Genomic DNA, 23,840 nt, shown 5'->3' on the forward strand with positions numbered 1-23,840 from the left:
CACCTGGGTGTGTGGGCAGTCGGTCTTGGTGTTCGGACAGAGAGGGAAGCTGGTTTTTTTTCTTCAGCTGCTTTTCTCTCTGCTGGAGAAGCCCTGGGATCCCAAGCCTGCCTTCCCTGTCCCGCTTGGAGCCGGGCCGTGGCCGCCCTGCCCCGTCGTTGCTCCGAGCCTTCGCTACGTCGTAGCTCTGCTCACCCTGCCTGCCCAGACCTCCGGGTGGCTCTCTGTTTGGATACAAATCATCTGCCATCCTGGATTTGTGCTAATCCATGCCGTTCCAGCCTGCTGTTCCCGAGGGTCCGGCCGGACACCGGGATCGGCTGCCCAGGGGTTTGTGAAGCCTTTGTTCCATCCCTTCCCGGGATCCCAGGGCACCGGTGCCGCGTGCTCCCCGAGCTCGCTCCGGAGCGCCCCCTGCAGCCGCGGGGGAACCATCGCACCTGCCCTGCTCACCGGGAGCCGCCAGCGCCCCTGCCGGCTGCGAGCGGAACTGCACCCGAGGGGAAAGGGCCCGACAGCCGAGAAGGCTGGCACTGGGTTTGTGATTGCTGTTACTGCCAGAGTTGTTGTTGTTTGACTGGTTATACACATTTAGATATATAATAGTAAAGAACTGTTATTCCTATTTCCCACATCTTTGCCTAAAAGCCCCCTTGATTTCAAAATTATGATAACTCAGAGGGAAGGAGGGTTGCATCTGCCATTCCAAGGGAGGCTTCTGCCTTCCTTAGCAGACACCTGTCTTTCAAACCAAGACATACCGTCTTTGTATCAACTCTGTATGTGAGACTGATAATGGAATAAAATAATAAAAAGGCTCCTGGAATGCCTGTCCGGGCTCCCCATCCCGTTTGCTCTCCAAAAACGCTGACACTTCCCCAGTGTGGGATCCCCTCGACAAGAGACGGTCCTCCATGAACTTCTTCACTCTCAGTCTTTCCTTTGGGCTGCAGTTCTTCATAAACTGTGCCAGCATGGGTCCCTTTCCACAGGATGCAGCCCTTCAGGAACAGGCTGCTCCAGCGTGGGTCCCGGTCACAAGTCCTGTCAGCAAACCTGCTGTAGAATGGGCTTCTCTCTCCACAGGGCCACAGATCCTGCACAGAGTGGGCTTTCCATGGGATCACAGCTATCTTTTGGGCATCTGCCTACTCCTGCCTTCTCCATGGGCTGAAGGTGGATCTCTGCTCCAACATGGTCCTCCATGGGCTGCAGGGGCACAGCTGCTTCACAGCTGCAGGGGAATCTCAGCTCTAGTACCTGGAGCACCTCCTTCCCCTCCTTCTGCACTTACCTTGGTGTCTGCAGGGCTGTTTCTGTCTTCTCTGGCTGCAATTTCTTCTGTGCAATAACTATTTTTTCCTTCTTTATTTATATATTTATATATTCCTATATATTATCACAGAGGTGTTACTACCCTTGCGGCTCAGCCTTGCTCAGCGGTTGGCCCATCTTGGAGCTAGCTGACATTGGCTCTGCTGGACATGGGGGGAGCTTCCAGCAGCTTCTCACAGAATCCACCCCTGTAGTCCCCCACTACCAGAACCTTGCCACACAAACGCAGTACAAGCCAACATACAGAACTGCAAAATCAGTAGCAAAGATTTTAAGTCTATCAAATTAGGACAAAATGTTGCCACTTCTGATGGGTTACAAGCAAAGGAAACACCTGACTTAAAAGAGAAAACAAGGCAGCAAAGGTCTCGGAGCTAGCCTTCCCTCACACCAAATTAACATTAATGCTAAACGTAGAAAGATATATTGGGAACACAAACCTTTACTGCTTTACTGTTCTAGGAAAGGGGAGCAATCAGCTTTCGGGGTTTTTTTTATACTTCACCCACATCCCTTCAGATTTGCAGTGCAGTCTGGCGTAAGGGCACTGCTTTCCCTAGAGCCCTCTGCTTTTACTCTTGTCCACGCCAGCACACAGTGAGCATGATGTAAGTGTTTTGGTCTTGGCCAATAGAGCTGTTTTGGCAGCCACTGAACTGGAGATGGGCTATAAGCAAAGTGCTTGCTCCACATCCAGTTACAAAAGTGCACTGTATTTGATAAAGCCTATCAGTATGCCCCTCTCTTCAAAGAGAAGGCTAAAAGAATCCATCCTTTCTAAGGAGATTGTGAACAGGCAGCATAATGACCTCCATTTATTACTGGGCTTCTCAGCACTGAATCTCAGGGGATACAATTCAGATTTGTATGATTCTCACATTGCTTGTAGGGATGAAATCCAATCCACAAATCAGATGGATGGAGTATTATCCTGCACTGAACATTAAAGGCTACCCTCCTCATGAAACAGGGAACTTACTGAATAAAGAACATTTGTGTGAGACACACAATTCTTAAGTATCAAACTTTTTTTTTTAATGGCAAGTGTAACTTCACCTTCACCTTTGAATAATGCGTTTCCTTCAGGGAAAGTCTTTTTAGACATGAAAAGAGTTACATACTGCATTTTATAAACTTAAAAAAAAAATAAATGTTAAAGAATTATAGAACTTTAGCATTTGATTTATTGTGCATTGGATTCATTATTGCACATGAATTATTTTGATGGAAATAATGCAAATGAATGATTTTCTTGGGCTGGTTTAGAATGTACAATTCTCGGGTTCTGGGCATGTCTCCATCATTGGCAATCTGACTGTCTCCTGCCGAATTTGCAAGATATCATAGCCCGCAAGCATATATACATATGTACACGAGCTGCAGCTGTTCTTTGACATAATGAAATTATATCATTACTCATTTTTCAAGTTAAACCATCATATTTGCCTCTCAGTTTGACTGATGTGTACTTTTGAATAATACAGCAGTTTTCACTTGACTTCTTTGCTTTGCTTGTCAGCACTTAGCATCTATTACTTCAAAAAGCTATTTGAAACAAACACTTTAGCATCACTTTTGTTCCTGAATGTCGTCAGACTGGGAACTGAGTCTCTAGCCTTTTGGAAGCCAGCTTGTCCAGCCTATGGCAACTGCCACTCTCTGTTTTCTGCCTGTCACAAAAAAGTGCTGTGGTAGTCCTAGAAGACTAGCAGGCACTTGGGACAGGAGACAAAGTAAGAGTGTTGGAAGGACACTCACTACTTGTCAGCCTGTATGTCAGCCCTCTTTTTCACTTTCAGTGAAACTCCTGGGCCTTCTGCTGGATCCTCTGCCAGGACTCAGGACTAGCTATGGAGCTCTTCACATTCCTGGAAGTATCCTGCCATGGATATCCTGTCTTGGACACCCTAGAGCTCCACAAGATAGGAAGTATTTCTACTTGCAAGAAAAAGAGTGCTTAGGTGGAAGTGTCTGCTTGTAAGATGCCCAGTAAAGGGCTTCATAGGAATGACAGCTTTCATCACCCTGGCAGTCAGCAAAGAAGTTTCTTGGGCAAATACTGACATGGTTTTATAATTTTTAATTTTTTAAAACCTTTATTTGTCTTTTCAGTAATGTCAAATGAGGAAAAATAGAAAGGCTAAGCAAAGTTAATTTAAGTTATTCCCCACCCCCATAACTGCCACATTATAAAGGAATAACTCAATGTATATTTTCCAGGGGAAGTAACTCAGTTAAAGGCAGCGGATCAAAGTCAGGCTTCTGTAGCCATGTACTGCTCTGTTAATAGAAATGGAAAGGCCTGGTGACATTGAGGATGTTTATGTGTGAGTTTATTTCAACAGGTTTTGCAGCTGCCAATGATGATAAATTAAAATATTTACCAGAAAACAGCAGGAGAAACAGGAAAAGTACATGCTGAGGAGCAACGTGAGGCAGTCTCCCGAGAACCGCTAGGTTCTGGAGATAAGCAGTCCTTCTGGATTCCCATGAAAGGCTGAGGCAGGGCTGTATGTGCACCTGGGAAAGAAGGGAACACCAAAGGGGCTTTCCAAACACCTACCTGAAACCTGTAAAATCTGTCACTGTAAATTGCTGGGACTGGTCTCCCAGCTTCAGCCCAGCACCAACAAATGTGTGCAAGTGTGGGTAGGTGTGTTCTCTACAGTTACTTAAATCTACAATACTAGTTTGGGTCTCTCTGTTCCGGCACTGCCTATCCTCCAGAGGAGCATACTGTGAATTCCTTCTTTGAGCCTATTAGTAGGTGTTGGGACCTTGTAGAAATAAATTAAAGCATTCCTGAAGGCTACTTCTGGATACGAAATGGAACTGTTCCCTTGAGTAGAATCAAAACCTGAGTCAGCCTAAAGAAAACAAACCTTACAAAAATCTAAACCTGTGGGGAAAGGTCAGATTGGCAATTATTTCTTAATGTGTTAGGGAGACAGGTATTAAAAGTGGGTGAACTTGCTTGCATTTTATTTATTTTAAATATCAAACAGAATTTAGTTCTGCCAAGTTTTATATTTTCATACATGTCTTTTGTTCCTTTGAAAGTGTTTTAAAAATTGCTTAGCCAAAAGAAATTTGGGTCAAATTCGCTTGAAAAATTAATTTGAATGACCCAGTTCATTTGAAAATTCAAATAATTCCATTTAAAAAACCCCAAGCTTCTATGAATATGGAAGCCAGAATAAACTTGAAATTCACTGCTATTATGTAACAAGCATATTGCACCATATGCTTTCTTCATAAATCTGTCTTTTTGTGAAAGGAAAAAGAGGTCATCTGAAAAATTTTGTCCAATAACATATATATGTCTGTGTTGGGTATGACTGTTTCTTCAAGCCGCATAGGAAATCTGGTATCTCCACATATTACAGCATTAAAAAAAGTCCCGTCTGCAAAACAGACATAGCTGGGAGAAAGGCAGACCTCCCAGCAGGCAGGAGAAGGCATGGGAGCAGCATGTGTACGGGAAACACACACTGACCAGTGCTGCAGGCTTTGTTTCCCTGGGTGCCAGAAATCCCCATGCTGCCCTCAGCTAATGCCAGAAGGCAACATGCAGCAACAGAAGGGAGGCTCATCGTTAACTCTGTCTTTCCTGGATGCTGGATGTACAAAAGCAAATATCCATGTGGTGCTTGTGGCAGATGCGTAGTCTTCCTGAAACTTCTGGAGCTCTGGGGTGGAGCAGCTCCGCTGTTCACTGAAGACTTAGTAGAAGAGGTTTCTGCAAGATTGGATCTGCTGTAGGCTGGGCATCTGAGAGCAGCTTGAGGCCTCTCAGCTAGCTACAGTGTGATAAAACTTTTATCCTCTTTTAAGCACAGTGAACTGGCTCATGATTACCTAAAGTGTGGGCTCACACTCCCAGCCGTCACAGTGCTGCTGGGGATTTGTGCATTGCCCTAGTAAGGCAGATTAGTGGCTGAAGCAACTGGTCTCTTCACCTGTGATCAGACTTCAGTGGGAGGGAAGCTGCAGAGAACCCCCCTCTTTACATCAGTCCCATTTTCTCTTGTGCTGGCAAATATGCTTGTTGGCATATATGAAGTTAGGGGTTATGTGTGAAAGCACATGTCCAGGGTTTATCTCACACCCACAATGCACAGTTGACTGCTACCTGCAGTCCCACCATGATGAGCCTGTTAGTGAAGGCCACATGAAAGATTCAGCCTGAGGACATCTGCCTGTGCACTGCTTGCCAAAAACTGGATATAACTCTGCTGCTGGTGCTCTCCATACCTTATAATGTTTATCACAAAACCAGGTTGTTTGAGCAGGATGTAGGGTATGAAGCCAGAGTTAATCCCTCTTGTGCACTCTAAATGTGCTGAGCCATCCCACAGCACCTGATCACAGGCAGATTTTCCAGTATTCAAAAATTTTCTCGTGTCCTTACTGATTACTGTGACCTCAATGAAATTAAAAAGGAAACATCCTCATCTATTGTACAGAAACTCTTCTAGAAAAAGAGTTATGTAAATTTAGGGGACTGGGATGTCCAAAGTCCCCACTAATTTTTTGTCTGACTTTTTTGATGCTGGCCTCATCAGTGTATTTAAAACAATGGAGAAACTGAGGCAGCAAGCCAATCTCAATAGTGCACATGGGGAAGGGAAAATGGCTCTAATCTTTTGAAGTACCGGCTATTGCTACAGAGCTGTTCTGTTGCCAGCATTTTGGACTGGCTCAGGGAGTCATTTCATTAGGTGCTGTCAGTGTTTCAGGACTTAAATAAATGGGCCCTTAACTCAGGAGCTGACCTTTGTGGAAGGGGAAAACAAAAACAAGAAAAAAAAGAGAAAGTAATAAATAATAATAATAATAATATAATTTTAAAAGTTGTTGCTGTTGCTGTTGCTGCTTTGTTGTTATTACTGTTATTATTATTGTTATTATTTTAACATGTTAATTTTCAAGATAAAATTTTGGAAATGTGGAGAGGGGGATTGTTTTGTTTTGGATTTTGCTAAAGAGGGACTTATCGTTAAGGCAAATACAGAATCTGCAATACATAAATAAAACTGATGTTTATCACTTTAGCAGGACTAGCAAATCCTGGTCTTTCTTTATATCCTTTTTAAATGTAAGCCAGCGTTTATTGATTTCCTCTGTGTGCTTATATATGTACTTTTTCTTTTCTGCACCTTAAAACAAAGTCAGAATTATTTGTCCTTCTAAGCTAGACCTTCCTTCAGGGAATTATAAATTTTCCATTAGGGGAAAAGCCCTGCAAGGAAAACTTCGCAGGAAGAATGCCTTCTCACACTGGTGGCAGTATGTAGACGAGGCAAATGACCTGAAGCTGTGGGGCAGAGGGGAGCCGTGATTAAAATAGTTCCCTGCCTACTCACCTCCCCCTTCCCAGTTAGATCATCCAGAGCAGAGGAGATCAAGAGCATCCATGGGAAGGGAGGAGGAAAAGTCTGTGTCACTGAAATCCTAACTGCACCCCCTCCCGTCTCCTCCTGAGGACTTACAGCCTTCCTATTTATTGTTAAAGGCTGATTGCAAAGAGTTAAACTGTTTCCCTATGTCCGGTTCCAGAGTCTGTAGCCTTTGGCAGCCCCTGCTGCATCCAGCTGCAGCTGCTACCTGTGTGTTCCCCGGGGCTCCCGCCCGTGCACGCGTGTGCAGCGCCCAGATCCGTGTGTGCGCACACGTGTGCTCTGACCTCTGGGCCAGGCCCCCACCATGGTGCCGAACCCATCTGTCCTTCCTGGGGAAGATACTAATTCAGAATAGTTTCTTCCCCCTCCTTTCCAACACTCAGAGCTGACCATGGACCATGTCAAACAATATACAACTGAGAAGAATGCAAATAAACGTAAGTCTGTGTAGCCCAGCAATGCAGCTAGCCGCCCACTTGTGAGATACTGAACTGGTGTACACATGATACACAAAGAATGCTGGCTGGTTTCACCAATCCCTTCAGACAAAAAGAAAAAAAAAAGAAGAAAAGACCTGATCCTTGTCTTTATATCAGTGAGGTTGGAGTTCTTGCTAATAAAGGAGCTTTTCCCATGATGCAGTGTGATAAGGATTGGCCTACATGTAGCCCAGCAAGCCACTGCTGATGTTTTCTTGATTAGGTGTCTTATCTTCCATTGAGCTGCATCTGATGAAGGTTGCTGACAGCGTAATGGCAGGGAAAGCATCGGACAGCTCCATAAAATGGCAGCTTTGCTATGACATGTCAGCCAGGACCTGGTGGATGGTAAGTTGGTGTGATAACTTTTTTTTCCTCTCCCTGGACGTTTTTTTTTCTTTTCTGAACTCCTCCTTCACTGTTGCAATGCACGTGCTGCAAAGTTCAGAGCGCGCAGTTTCCAGCTCCAGCTCAGTGACTCTTCAGAGCTCTAACACCAGTGACATAGGGTTTCTCTGCTGCTATAGGTGCATGGGCCTTCTCATTAAAACAGCAGCATGTAGAGCACAGGATTTTTCTTTTTCTTTCTCCATTTTATTTCTTCTCCTCAGCTCTCTCTCCTCTGTTTTTTTTCTTTTTGTTTTTTTTTAATTCTCCCCCCCCCCCCCCAACCCCCAATGAAATGCAAATTTTTCAGTGTTTGCCAAGCTAGTTGGTATGAGAATGTGGAGGTGGAAGCAGTCACGGAAAAAAAGAAAGCAGCCTTGTCATCATGCTCTTGGCTAATTGTTCTTGGGTTGGTCTTAAAAATAGAGCAATCTGCCTCTTTATTCTGTTTCCTCTGAATAATTATTTAGAAAGTGTATTGTATCATGTTATGAGCAGCCTCCTAATCACTATGCAATTGTCCCCCACGCTTCTCTTTAATTTGGAGTCCTCCTCCCTACCAATGAATGCAGTAACTGGAGCAACTACTGATTAATATGCTGCTTGTCATAATTAAATTTAGTTAATGAGGATATGCATATTCAGTCCATTTTTTCTTTGTTTGGATGAGCATGGCTTTTTTGTTCATATTTATACAGCTGCAAATGAAAGCAGAGAGCTGGAAAAAAAGCAAACCTTACAGAGCTCAGGGAAGGGTGGACCCTGAGAGACAACTTTTTTTAATGTTACCAGGCAAAGGAGCCCAAAACTTTACTTAATGAAAACAGTGGGACCAGGAGAAAGTATTTTGGGAATGAAAAGCTTTTCTCCTCAGCAGAACTACATGAAATTTTCTCCATATACTGATTTTCTCACGTGTGGACAATGGTCTCTTGTATGCAATAGCCATGCTATGAAAGGGACATTCGGCTGGCTTGCATTCCATTATGAATATTAATTTCATTCTTGGGTTGCTTTGTCTGGTGGAGTATTTTTATCCTTTTCATTCCTTCATTAATTGCCTTTGCTTGTTTGTCTGGATAATTATTATGCTTACTGCATGCGCTGCGTTTTAACAATTAGTACAGTGCTGAGACAATAGGCACTTTATTCTTGGGCAGTGGGTCTGGGGAGCACCAGTGGAGAGCACATCCCAGTGCCTGGACAGAAGGCACGTTTTTGATTATAACTGCCTTCCTACACTGCTTTGCAAGGACTTCGTTATCTTTCCAAAGGTGGATGTTGATACGTGCCTTCAGTGAGGGCATCAAACCTGAAGGGAGTATTTAATTTAAATTACATTTATTACTTGTGATTGCTTCTGTACTTTCTGAATACAGGGAAGAAGAGTTTTTCTGTCTTTGCTACTTGTTGAATGCTGGGGTAACTTTAAAAAGAGCAGTAGAATGTAGATTATAAAAAGCTGTTTTGTTAACCTACTATTTTGGTGGGGGTTATACTGTTTAGTATCATGTTTAGATTCATGTTTAGATCTTTAATCAGACTTTCTTCTTGTAAGTTTGTACAATATTGAGAAGAGCTGTTAAAGTGGCTGACAGAAGTTTAGACACACTATGAAATGTTTGCATAGTGTATTTCCTTAATATTGCATGTACAAAGGCTTGCTTTCATTAAGGGGCACATTTTAAGTTTAATATAGTGTTCACTAAGGATAGCTTTCAGTGAGATGGCATTGCTTCCAAAGGGAAAAGAAAATCAATACTTTCACTGCAGCATTTTATCCTGAATGGTAATCTGTAAAATACATGTAATATAAATGTTCATTGTCATGAGTGTGTATTTCATGTACACTTTGGAAAGGGAGTTTAAGAATGCTTGACTGTTAAGTATGGGTAAAAATCCAATGATATTTTAGCTCTGCATTCTATTTTGCATCATATTTCTAACTTATAAATTCGTAGCTGTAAAATCTTAGGCAAATCCATGTATGTATCGTACATTTTTTCACTCAGGAAAGAAACACCTTATGCTTCAATTCCATGGTGTGCAAAATATTATCACAAAGTTTATTTTATAGCTATTTACAGTAAATTCCTATCCAAAATATGCAGTGTAAGTAAAACATTAAGACTTTTGAGTGAAAAAATAAAAGGAAGACAGCATTCTCCATCTTTCTGCTTCTGCTTTTCTTGAATGATTGTAAACGCAGAATTGTAAATACCTTGTGGGGAGCAGGAAATATTTCATAAGATGGTTCCTCATAATTATAGAAAGTTAATTAACAAATGCTATTATGACAGGCATCATTATAAACTTGGTGGGTTTTTATTATACATAAGCTGTCTATTAACTGTTTTGCAGTATGTAAATATTAGTATCAAATTTCATTTGAATAAACCTAAAATATTGCCTTTTGATATTTTTAAAGCAATTACATTGGACTATTCTAATCAAAAAAGACAACATTCTGTCTTTCTCTTTAAATTAAGTGGAATGACTGTTAAGCTTTTAGAATGCTTATTGTTTCCTATCTTACTGTTTATTTCCTTCATATTATTTTATTTGGCTACAATAACATGTGGTTTGTCAGGGAAAAACCAAACAAATATAAATTACACACTCTCCGTCTGTGTTCTCCTGAACACAGGCATATTTACTAAAACACAGTTGGGCAAAAGCTTTACTGAGATGCAATAAACAACCAAATACAAGCAAAAGTAAACTTTTAATATGTTAAATAATTGAATATATAGAAAACTGTTAACTGATTCTCTCTTTCTTCTTCTTGGTGTAAATATGACCATCTTAGTTGTGCATCATGTTATTTTTGTATTAAGTTTTCTGTTGAGGGAAAGAACAGGAAGTCGAGACAGAACCTATTTATCAAGTACTGTTCAGTACAGCTGGGAAATAATCTAGAAAATTTTTTGGTGTAAAATCTCCATTTACAAAGTGAGAAGTAATGCTGATGAGGGTGACTGAGAGAATGATACCCATAGAAACACTAGATATTTTTCATTGTTTCTTCATTAATGACAAATGGCTATTTTGGGATTACAGTCATAATTACGTATGTGATTAACTTCACAAATTTAGTAATTCATCACTTTACAGATCTCAAAATTAAAATCTAAGTAGCTATTTACACAACTTTCTGGTATTGCTAATAGGCTGTTGGATTTTTCTTGTGAGAAAAGATTCCAAATATTTCCATCTAAGACATCTATTGAAAACTATTTTGTTAAGCCTGTGCCTAAGTCTGAATCGATGTCTCTGGTTTGCAGATCATTTTAATGCATTTCTATAGAGGGAAAATACATATTCTAAAGAAAATCTCTTCTTCCTAATCTCAAAATCCTATCTTTGTACACAAATTTACATGCATCTGCAGCAGAGATAGTGAAAAAGTGTCTATTCAAACTCTTGGGAAAAAAGTATTGAAATCACAGGTTTTACTAAGAACAATCCAGAGACAGTGAAAAACTTCTGATCTTTTGTAAGTACTGGACATTTTGTTATTCTTAATGGCTTGATCTGATGATCAAAAACATCATAACAAAATCTTGGAATAAAAAGTCTGTCATTACAAAGTTTATCGCATCGTATTAAGGCTGTATTAATAGGGCATATAATCCAAAGTGGAGGTTAGCATAATAACAATTTAGATGCTATATTTCAGCATTAGAAAGAATTATTCCAAGCATAAATTTGTTAGTAAATCCAGGTTTTAATGTACTTTTTGGTTTAACACAAATGTTAATCACATTCCAGGGGAGTTGCAGTATGTCAATATTTTGCAGCAGCACATCTGTGCAGTTTTCTAATTTGGATTAAAATGATATTCATAACACAACAACTCCATCAGTTGTTCAGATGTATAGCTTGTAAATGAATCCTTTGTTCTCAATAATGACTTTTAATTAAATTATTTAGAAACAAATGTCAGTATAACTGTGGACATATTGAACATGCTGTTCTTATTCATGGACCTAGAACACCATATCTTAATTCTATAAATTTCAGAGGGATGAGTGGGTAAAAGGATATAAGGTTATATCCATGAGCTGCTGTTCAGTTTTCCTTACACAAACGTGCCAACAGCGTACGTAACGTACTGCAAGATCCTTTACTGACTATGTAATGCTTATTCTGAATGATGAGCCACAAGACATCTTTTTGAAGATATGTTTGTAAGCTTATGAGACACTTACAAGTATGTAATTTTTAGTTCTGGTTCAGAACCATTGCATTTCTGTCTATAAAAAATATTTGGCTCAGGTACTCTGTATAACTGGACAACTCAGAATAAGTCTGTTTAAAATCAGAAAGGTCTGTATGGAGAACTGTAAATACAGAAAGCATGTTCATTTCTAATGTTTAATGTTTTTTATTATGGAATGGGGCAATAATCTTCCTTCGTCAAGCGAAAACGCATTAGCAGTGCACATACTGACATTATGCACATACTCACAGTATGCACTGGTGTAGAATTAAGGTGTTGTTGATCACTTTTAATACTCCTTCATTGCTGATTTAAAAAAAGGTGTCCTTTTAACAAGAAAAACACATTTGTACTTATTGACAAGCACATTTCTTTAACTCCTCTCTGTCTTTAGACACAAGTGATCTATGTCTTTCCAGTTAGATTTGCTCCTGTGCGGCTCTTAGGAGTTGCAGCACCTTCTCAGCAAAGTAACTTTTTCTGCTTGTGCTTCATACTTGTATCCAGAAGGCACTCTACTCTTGGAGTCTGATAGTGCCTCCGGTTTGTCTGCTCACTCTGGCAATGTTAATAGTTTTCTTATGGTGAAAACTGTACACCAGCAGTACTATGAATGTTAGCTTGTGTGAAGGTGTGCTTGTGACTGTGTATCTAAATGTCTGTGCATTGTGTTGGCGTAAGGCATGATCCAAAGTTCACTGAAATCAGGAGAAAGCACCTATGTAATTCTAAAGCATCTCTCTACAGCATGAAAAGTGCAATTGTAGTTTTGATAATGTAATTGTGATTTACACAACTGTAGTATTCAAGATGTTATTAACATTGGTGTTTTGTGTACCTGTTCAATTATAGTTTTCCTTTGCAACTGCTCTGAACACATATTATGACTGAGGAAATGTATGTTCCAAATAGGCTATGGCACCTTGCTGTACCTGAATCTTCTGTAGGACCTACAGAAATTCTGTGCAGCTCATAATAAAGTTGCTTTTTCTGTTCTGAAGTTATCACTTGATTCTTTCACTTTCTTTCTCTCCCTTCCCCCATATTTGATTTCTTTGCTCCTTTTTTAAAAAAACTTATTATGTGAAAAAAATTCTAGCTGGAATTTATGGTCTCCAATGTTAATTGATGATGACTGAATCAAAATCATGAAGAAATAAAGCTGATTTTTTTACACTCTGATACTAATAGACTGAAAATTCTGTCAAAACAGGAAACACATTTACTCTTTAAGATATATTTTCAGGGTCCTAGTGTAAGACAATAGAATTACAATCTTGAATGAAGCAAAATCAGGACAGAAATGGAAGAGCTAAGTTAAAGAAAGACAGGTGAAACTTTCTGCAATTTCTTTTTGCAATTTAATTTAGAAAAATAACTTGCTCATAGAAAAAAAGTGAGTAGGTCATTCCTTCAGTAATTGAAGAAAAGAGATGGCTAGGTGTTAGCTACAACTGGCACTCAGATTGTAGCATCAAGGCAAAGATAGTTTGAAGAAGAAAGAGCTTCACTGAGAAAAATTAAATCAGTTCTTTCAAATCTGTAAGCCCAATAGGGTTAGAAAGTAGCTTTGATTTTCTTTATGAACTGCTACTAGCAACTTTAACACTTTGTGCTATTATGCAGTGATGCGATTAACTGTCTTAAAAATTTTACTACTGCTGTTCAGAATTCAAAACAAACCCACACAATCAATACTTTAACAGATCCCATGCCTTATAATGTCATCTAAATGTTCCTCTGAATGTTCAATGTAATCTAAAAGTTTTTCTGTCCTTGCAATAGTATGCAGTGATAGGTCAATGTTGTTAAACAAAGGTTCAGTGTCAAATATCACATCTCAGATTGTCATGGTGGAACGTCAGTTTCTCAAAGATATTCAGCACTGATGGGGAGATTTTCTATTTAGCATCATTTCAAATGGTGACTCACTTCTTAGGGAATATCGAATAATACTACCTTCCAGTGGAAGTGAACTTAATTCTTTGTAAGTCAAGGAAAGATTGTGCTTAGGTAGGTTAGACTAGATGTAAATTTTCCCTGTGCTCAAGAAAATGAGACAGTAGGGTTTTCATTTCTTCCATATAATGAAGACTTTTTATTTATTCCATGTAATAAATTTGAACCAATAAAGTTATGGGGTCTTTCCTTTAGGGAAAGCAGTCTGTAAAATAAAGCTGTTACCAAAACCTATTATCTTGAGAATCATGGATAAAATATAGGAGCTAAATTTCACTTAAAAACAAATAGAGGATCAAACTGAATTCTTTAATACAGTGTCTTTAAATTAAACTAGTTAAATACTTAAAATGCTTCATCTTCCTATTGTGGCACTGCCAAGTTGTCCCATTTAACCAGTCATATTCCATTTGCTCTGGCACACTCATGTTTGTTTGCTCTAACTACCTTTCTCATGTTTTGAGAAACTCTCTTTTTATAACGCCTTTTAAAATTACCTTCTAAAAGATATTAAACAAGACTCTGTCATCAGAAAAAACTGACTGTGCTCATTCCATGCATTAAGGTGTCATTATGCTACCTGACAGTAAAAGTTCATATAGTTTCAGAAACCACTGAGATTTGCTGTGCCACCCTGGAAGTCTGATGGGGATTTTATCTCTCAGAACATGTCTGCAGACACACTGACGTTTTTTAAGCAGAGTTTACTGCCTCAGCATCCCAGCCACAGCACTGTTCCTTCATGAGTGTAAATGAAGGCTTTCTCAGTGAAATCCTTGAGAATGCTGGGGGGAAATGGTGGTTGGTTGCCTGCTGGCCACAATATTGCTGTGGTGTGTTCTTATATCAGCCATTGGTTTCCCAGAACAGTCATCTCCCTGGCTAGAGCAGCAATGTAGAGCCTGTCATGCTAAGAAAGGAGAATACAGTCCACATAAGTCTGCATAAATATTTTGTCAGGTTTTTTAGCCTCCCAATCAAATTTATTTTTGAGTGCTCTTTCACAAGCCCAGCATTAGGAGAAGGTATTAAACAGATCTGACCCAAAGGCTGCCATTTATTCACTCAAAAACTATGGCAGAGGCACCAGCAGCAGCACTGGCTTTCACTTTATAGGTGGGCTTGAATCTCAGTTCTACAAGGGTATAATGCAGTCCTAAAGCCCAAGAGTTTCCTATCCTTGGTGCTGATAATTAGCAAGTTGGACAGACAGGTTAGGACTCTTGGGGCAGGATCTGAACTCAGCCATTTTCTTTATTTGAATTATTGTTTAAGTCTTCAGTAGTGATTTCAGCTCATTCCCACCAATATGCTTTCCAATTTAATCCTATTAATGATGTGTCTTGCTCCAACTTCATGCTGTGAATTGTCATAAAAATCTATCCTTTTCACTGAAATTAGTTATGAATCTGGAAATTATTCCAGACGGGAAAACATGATGAGTTTCTTTTGAGCCTGAGACTACCTTAGATGAGGAGTATTTGTCAGTGAGAGAAGGGAGAAGTTCTTTTATTCTTTCTCAGGTAAAATTACATTATGTAATGTTAATGCTGCTGCCCAAATAATTGGTGTAAAATCTCACTTTAGTGCAATGTGAATGTGTTAATACCAATGACAGGTAAGTTCTGAATAACTAAAATGTCTTACCCAAAGTTAATATAGTACAGTGATCTTCAGACCACTTCATCCAGATCTGTTTTTCCATAGTGCTACTAGAATTATCTCAAGTTATCTCACTGAAAAGTGATAGAGGAGAATATAACTAATTGTTATTGTTCTTTCACAAATCAATAAGAAAACCAATGTAGCATTAGCTGACAGAATGTCTACACAGAGTAGCATATTAATTATTCAGGTGTTCAGTCCATCTAATTGCCTTATCAATGCCTTTTACCACAGAAGAAATTGTAGAGGCCTTTAACTCTGAAAGATGTTTTTAGTTCTTGGAGTGAATGATTTTTTTTACATGCTATACTCCCTGGTATTTTTGATACAGTGTCTCTACATCCCAAATGATGCTGATGTGTAATTAGAAGTTTGCTGGTATCTGATGTGAAGGTTGTCTCCTCCTTGACTAATTTTAGTGAAAATTTTAATTTTATGTATACATTGTCAACAGCAAAATAATATCCATACAGAAGTACAATATGTGACAAGGATGGAGGGGAAAACACTCAAATTGTCTCTTAGGCAATTTTTCAAGTGAAAGGCCTGATTTCATCTTGCTCCAATTTAAACTGCTGAATCTAATAAGACCCAGTAAAGACAGAATTGCAGCTCACCTGTTTCAGACTAGGTATCCTAAAAAAAAATTTTTCCAAAGTGTTTTGGAAGTCGCTTAGATTTTTCCGTAAGTTCTCCAATGAGTTTTATAACACTATACTCTTAATAACATTTGTTGTAGAGTTTATATGCAGATGTTTTTAGATTTTTTTCCTTTTGACAACATATAACACCAGATTTAGAGTGGTATTATTCTGCAGTAGTTTGCAATAAAAAACTTGAAGAAGTACAGAATAAAATCTGAAATGTGCATTTTTTACTACAAATAGAAAATATAATTGTCAGTTTAATTTACTTTTTTACTTCACATGTTGTTGCTACACTTAATTAAAACTGCCTAAATTGACCATTTGAAAGAATTGAAAAGAAGGGTGTTCTGGAGGATATTCATGTGAGGTTTCTTTGTAAATTCCACAACAGTGGCCGTGCCCTTTGGTACACATTTTTATACATCTGATGCTCTGTATATAGGCCAAGAGTGAGCTGTAATATTAAAATAGGTTTTGACACGAGGAAAGAAATTGTGCAGAATTATTTTGCTGCTACTTTCTGTCATCCAAGATGTGGATGGTGATTTACCCACCCTTTACTGCTCTGCATTCTACAGATTGATCCACCATTAACTTGTTACTTGTATCTTGTAATCAGGTGGTCTTGATACACAATGATGAACGTATCAGAGCCTTTCTTTTCCTATCAGTGTCCTACATTTTTGCCAAAAATAATGAGCTGTCACAGTGTGAGTTCTGGAGACCAGATTAGTGCATGGAAGAATGAGTAAACCTGTACACTAGGAGCATAATTGAATCAAGTGGAGCATAACAACGAGCATGTTACAGGAGTTTGACATGGAACAGGGACAAACTTGAACAGGCTGCTAAATTGTGTATGTACACCGATCTGTGCTTCGTTGTTATGCTATGAAGATTAGCAGTCTTGGTGTACCATGTTCGTTATCACCCAACTTTCCTGGCTCAGTTTCCCTTTGTGCACTGTTAGCTCAGACTGAGGTGTGAGCTTGATGCTCTGTTTTCCACACATGATGCTTTTTGGCGGCACATTGTTTATATATCAGAGCAGCAGGGATTGCAGTAGCATGATTTGAGAAACAGGCTTGAAGTGTAACAGCAAGCAGGTATGAGTATAAAGTACATAATCTGCTTCTATAGGAAGAGAGGAGAAACTGGGTGACTGATGGCTTTCTAAAAAAAAAAAGCTGCTCAGGTTTCTCCTGCATTCCAGGCTGGAGTGGAAGAGAGAATTCAAGGTTAGCACTGAGCCCCAGTGTGCTGATGGCTTTGTAATGGAAAAAATTCAATTATGTGAAATATTAGACTTGTCTCTCTGTCTTAGCTCTCCTCAATCTATTTAGTCAGGAAAAAAAATGAAACTTCTCAACAGATGCCTGGCTGCCTGGGTACATAGAGGAAAATCATAATTTGTCTGTAATCCCTAATGCAAACAGTTGTTCATTAAGAAACAAAACTAATGTAATCTTGATGATTTGCTTGGATTTCTACTCTATCATGATGTTTTGTACAGCTGGTAGGCTAATGTAATTTTACTTAGGAACGCAAAGCAATCTGGTACTCAGACAACACCATGTAGATTTAGGGAAATTTGGGGCTCAGATTAGCATAATACTAACTAATCATGAATATCATTTGCATTAATTAGAGTATTGGGGAAAGATGTTTTTTAAATGGAAGAAAATTGAAAGAAAGATTAGGGGCAAGGGCTTACAAACCTAGTTTTGCTTTATGCAAGAATATAACAGATGATTTCTCCTATAATGCCTAATATTTTAATGTGTAAGTATTAATTAGAGTATCAGCAAAAGATTGTTTCTAATTAGAAGAAAACTGAAAGAGAGATTAAGGGCAGAGTTTATGAATCTGCTTTTGCTTGATGCCAGTATGCAGCAGATGATTTCTCCTATAATGCCAAAGACCTTAATCTGTAAAAGATAGGGTGAATAATACACTACACAGTAGAGATACTTCAAGGATTTTTTTTTAATTAGGCTCATTTCAAGCTAAAAGCGAACTCGATGGTGTGTGCTTGCATCCATAATATTGCTAACAAACACAAACTAGGTAGGTAGGAAAAAAATATTTGAAGGCATATGCTGTAAGTTAAAATGTAATTGACCCTTAGAGTTTTAGCATTTGGTATAGCTGTTTTCTTAATAATTAAAGTATGCCTAGGTTATACAAGTGCTTTCTTTGAAATGAAAAAAAAAGGGTTCAATGTTTTAGACTATGTTAAAAATATACTCTAAGATGCTTTCTATTTTAAGGCTATGATCTAGATATGCAACACCTCTCTTCCCTACATCGGGGTGGTCACTCAAAGCTTTGAGAGAAGATTTTATGGCTATTTAAATACAAGATTAGGAAAACTATTACTAGGTATGCCTTTGCCTACAGTTTTTTTTTTCAAGAATTTTCTGTATGCTTATAATTGTGATTATTTATTGTTGCAATACAGTACTGTAGTATTGCTATAGTATACAATTTCTTCAGTAGCACCGAAGAGTTCTTGGTTAGACAGTGCAATTTCAAAGTAATGCCTATTTAGTCACCAAAATTAAAGCACAATAGATATTACAGCGTCTAGTAGCAGATCTAATTTGGAAGAGTACAGGGGTATTACACAATGGGGCAGTGTTTTGTGTATACCTCACATACATTGCCTGTTCTTACAGAACCTATAGTTATGACGTCTATTTGTTTGGAGACCTAATCCTAATAAAATTTAAACCAGTTTTGCCTCTGGCAAACTTCTGAACATTTTTTCAGAATGTAGCCTGAGCCCTTTCTAGCAACATGAAGCCTGTTCAGGCTACATTCTCAAAACATTCTCCTTTTGTCAAGGGTGCTGCTTCTCAAGCTAAAATAGCATGCAGTGCTGTAGGTTAATTTTGCCTTCCAAGCAATGTCTTGTGAGAAGTTCAACCACACACCAGCCTACTTAATAATTTGTAGATGTGTTTATGAGCACTGCAGAGTGCTCAGACAATTAGTAGCTGGATATATTTTCATTCTGTTTTCACACAAAGCCTATCTTGATAGTGCTAGCATTTAACTTTAAATGAATCTTCTTTTGCATGATGATCCACCAAACTAGAGAAACTGGATGATGTCTGCTAGAATTCAATATATAAATATTTCCCAAAAGCATAACTGAGCAAAGAAAGGAAACCTATGTTTAATAATGTCATACAGCAGTAGTGGTTGTATTTGACAATCTCCCTTTTCCTGCAGACAGCCCAAACTGGTTTTCAAAATACTATAGTGATGAGGACAAATGTTCAAGGAAAGACCCTTTTCAACAGAAAGAAGGGTAAGAGACTTTTATTTAAGGGAAGGTACGATTGAGTGCATCTCCTTAGGTCTCTGACTAAAAAGAGAAAATCTAATTCTGTCATCAGAGCAAGCAGAACAGTTTTAAGTACACCTTCAGAATATTGGCCTAAGTAGTCATTATAGGGATATCCACAATATGCATCGCAACATAATGTAAAAGGCTTTAAACATAATCAAACTCTCTCTGAAAAAGAAGCAGGTTAATTCATCATGTTGATGACTAAGCTTTTTATATATTTTCATGTATTTGTAGCTTTGTAGATTTCTAATACACAGCTGTAGCTCGCAATACTTTTCCTACCCCTTCTCCCCTACATTTTAGAACAATAAGATAACCTTCTAACACATATTATGCTACATTTTTGAAATATTATTTAGTCTTGCCTCTTTAGCCAAGAACGTCTTATTTCCTTTTACCATATATCCTAGAAATAATAAATATGGGGCTAGAAACTTGGGGAGGACTCCAAATGGGGAAGAACCAAAAGGGGGAATTACTTAACTAACTGCTCTTCTAATTGGACACTATTGTTAAATATATTAATTTTTAAAAACTTACAAAATTGTAGAAGTCCTTTATCCCATGTGCATTTTGCCATATTTGCACTTGGAGGCCTCCAGTTAAAGACCTGACTTTGTATTACCTCCTATATTAATATTGTCTTGGAAATGTGTTGTTTTGTTTCTATTTTTGAAGGCATCAGTGTGATGACCTCTGTCTCTCATACTAATATTTCTTAAACTAACTTATGTGGAGCGTATCCCTGTGACCAGTGTTGCAGTGTGTGGTACAGATGCACTCTGTGGCTGAAGCACAAGAGCATGCCCTTTAGCCAAGAAATCTGGGCACTATTGCTGAATCTAAGTTCATTAGCAGTTCTGCTTTGTGCTGAATCCTCCTGCCAGGCAGGAAAAGTGTCATAAAACATCTTTCCTTAATTGTTAATAAATGCATACAGAACAGCGATTATGAAAGCCTCTCTTCCTAATGAAATTATATATATATTTATGTATATAGAAATATATATAAATAAAGCAGCTAAGGAAGGAGAGGCATAGGAACTCCAAGTTCCTGAATTATCCCAAAAAGTACAGGATAGAAATTTTGATTTAAATAAAATGTAATGTCAATGTTCTGTGGATGAATCTGCAAGAAAGAAGTGCCAGACCCCTTACACCAAGCCTTACACTGAATAGAAAGGTCATTTTTTCTGAAAAAGGGAAAGCTCCAAAGGCATTCCAATATGGTGATTTTATCATATCTATAACACTACCTTTGGTTTTATCTGAGATGAGTAGGTAGGAGACACAGGAAAATACAGTGGCTAAAAATTATGAAATGCTTACTTTACAAAAAGTAGTATTATGTAGATTTTGCAGGTATTTTTACAAATGTTGTGGATTGTAATTTGGTTTTCCTCTCTAAATTTCCCAAGTTTCAAGTACTTTCTACTTCAGATCAGTGAAAAATATTTCTGGTTTTATTTATTTACTCCTTTGGACTGAAAAGGTGGGCAGTGGGAAGATGGGAGGCAGAGAGACAGAGAAGATGGCTCACAGATGGGCAGACAGTAACTTAAGTTATGCAACAGCATGTTACACTCACATCCAGGAAAATAGAAGACAAGATTGAATTCCCTGCTCTGACACATAGTCAGTGAATGCAGTATTATTCTTTTATTGCAAACATACAAAGTAGAATCAGAGACTCACTCCAAGATATTTAACAACTGGAACAAGAAGTGAAATTTAGGGGATATATCTTTCATCTAAAGGAGAATAAAGGTGGTAAAATTGAGTTTCCCACACTGATGATATACCCTAGACTGAGCTGTTGCTTTTCTTGCTCACTCTTTCCCCCTTTTTCTTATTTAACAACAAAAAAAATATATTTGGCCTCTATTTCTGGTTAAGGTTTTATTTAAACCTTTGATTTTCTATTGAAAGTTTTGATTGGGATTATTTGGCCTTTTTGAGAAAAATGCGGTTTCAACAAGAATTCCCAGACAGCTCAAATCCATGCTTGGATGAAAAGTATGTGAAGTCTTTCATCACTGATTTAATGTTTAAAATAAAAGTATTTATGGTATTAGGTTGCACAGCATTCTTACCTTTAAAAGTGTCTCAGCAGGTCATAGTCAGATCTAAAAATTTATTTGAAGACATAGAACATCTTTCAAGAAGTTGAATTCTTCCTATTCTACGAATAATGGGTACACAGCACTAGGAAATGTGGTCAGACAACCACAAGCAACTTTTAAAAAGCATTTTAGGAAATTACAGCTCCTTACCTGGAAGCAGAATCCTCACTTTTGGGGCAGTACTGGTTTTGATATATGTGCTTTTTGGCAGTACAGTACATTTTGTTGCTTTGCTCCAAGCTACTGTTGGAATTAAACAATAATATATAACATTTTGAACTTGGACTTTGTTCACTGCACTTAACACACTGGTCTTCTTTGGAATGGTAATGGACTTGGCTGTCTCAAAGCGTAAGTTTAATACAACCACAGCTTGAAACAGAGATACTAAATCTTGCTTGAAACAGCTGAGGTGAAGGAATGTTTTGGCAAAGGGATAGTATTTATGACTTTACTTTCCAGCAGCTCTCAGGTTTGCTCATTTTATTCTTGAGATAGAATTGAGAATAATCCATGTCCATAAATCAACATGCCATGGTGAATCCCAAGGTGATAGCCTAATAACAGCAATCACCACAGCTCCTACAACTTCACCTGATGATTTTTCTTGGAGAAAGACCAGACGCAAAGTTGCACAAAAACATTGCTCTGGCTCATTCACAGCAGTGCACAGGGAGGGATTCATCTGGTGGAGACAGTTTGCTATGGTGTAGACATCTACATCGGAACAAGTGTCCACAGCCTCCCTGTACAGTTAAAAGCTACTCAAACAGTGGAGTTTTGGGAGGGATTTCTGTCTCTAGCAGACATCTGAATTAGGATATCTAAATAGGCACCTTACCTCATATGTAGGTTAACTGATTAGAGGGTTGTCCTTTTGTTCTGTTGAGTTACCATCATTTTAGGTGTTAATTCATAGAATTTTTGTTGCTATCTACAAAGAAATTGCATGGTAACTTCAGTGGCATTACCTCAGAAATCTCTGAATCTCTTTAGATTAATATCACTTTCCTCTGATTATGAATATATTCTTGAGAAACTGACTTACTGATCTCTCTGCTGTAATTTATATGGGCACTGCACTGAGGAACATTTCTATATGAACTAAATGATTTTGACTTCAGAATGTTTTGGTAAGGGAACAAGGGAGGTTTTGTCTGCCTTTCTTTTATTAAAGGTTCATGAATATTCCACACATTTCTATATATCTACATATATTTCTACATATCTTTGAATGATGCTCTTCAGTTACTTCAGTTACTGCAGTGTTTGACTGCAGCTGTTTCACTGCCTGGCTGTGTTGTACATGGTCCCATGTTAAGCTGAGGTATATGTGAGAAAGAGTACTTTGAAACCGTAGTGTATGACACAACAGACTTCAGGAATTCAGTTTTGCAAGAAACTTGAGACCTGAATGTAATACAAGATTTTGAACTGCCTACAAGCCTGTTCACCCTCACCAAAAAGGGACTGAAAGAATTCCTGTAGGGAAGACTGTTTTTCAGAAGCACTCCAGGAACTTATTTCTCTAATTAATCTGATACTTGAACTAACAACCAGGCGAGTAGCAGCATATGTTTCAAAGGCACAGTCAGTTTGCTGACCATTTCCACCAAGTTACTAATCATAATGGCCAAGTTTATCCCTGCTTTAAAAACTTGGTAATGAAGACTATGTACTAATCTGTGCTTAGAAAAAGATTAGAAGCTCTCCTTCTTTCAACTACTTATGAGTGAGGATGGGCAGTTGAACACATGCAATCACATGCCCTGTTCCAGAGAAGTGATTGTTTTCTGAAAGACACTGTTGTGTTCCAAGTTGGCAACTTTTTGTGTGTCCTCTTAATTTGTTTTGGAGAGAAAACTGGTTCTCTGGTGTTCTGTGCACCCAGAGTCCCTATCAGTCCTGTTGTATTATCTGTTTTTATTTTTAGCATGCACTCACAGCCAGAACTGCTCATAATCACCTCATGACTGGCACTAAGAAGGATTCTTCCCCCCACCCCCTCTTTTTATTTTTTTTCTCCCAGCCTTCTAAGTCTGTTGGGAGAAAATCAAGAGCTGCCCTGGTCAGAAAAGCACTGGCTGCTCCTCTCCCTCTGATCCCATGGCACAAATTACACAGCCACAGGAGACTATGCCCATTTAGGGAAGAGATTAAATGGAGTAGGATTACTTAGGCTGGCAGGCAGGTGAGTGAGAGGATATGTAACAGAAATATAAATGTTCCGAGTTGTAAGGAAGGCGACTGACTGATGCCCCTGG

The 23,840-nt window shown here is 38.6% G+C and overlaps 1 protein-coding gene across 7 annotated transcripts in view; it reads left to right on the forward strand.

Annotated features, from left to right (window-relative positions):
* The first annotated feature begins 7,428 nt into the window (after positions 1 to 7,428).
* The window catches only part of NFIB (nuclear factor I B), a 266,788-nt gene continuing 250,376 nt past the window's right edge, over positions 7,429 to 23,840 (forward strand). For 4 of the 7 annotated variants that reach the window (XM_048292700.1, XM_048292701.1, XM_048292699.1 and 1 more), the window contains exon 1: positions 7,430 to 7,564. In XM_048292700.1, coding sequence (XP_048148657.1) covers positions 7,469 to 7,564 — 96 coding nt within the window. In that variant the 5' untranslated portion in view covers positions 7,430 to 7,468. Of the gene's footprint in view, positions 7,565 to 23,840 lie in introns of all 7 variants that reach the window. The other 3 variants (XM_048292694.1, XM_048292695.1, XM_048292705.1) reach the window with 2 other exon arrangements.

This window comes from Corvus hawaiiensis, chromosome Z, assembly GCF_020740725.1.
Source record: "Corvus hawaiiensis isolate bCorHaw1 chromosome Z, bCorHaw1.pri.cur, whole genome shotgun sequence".
In the NCBI taxonomy this organism is placed as follows: Eukaryota; Metazoa; Chordata; class Aves; order Passeriformes; family Corvidae; genus Corvus; species Corvus hawaiiensis.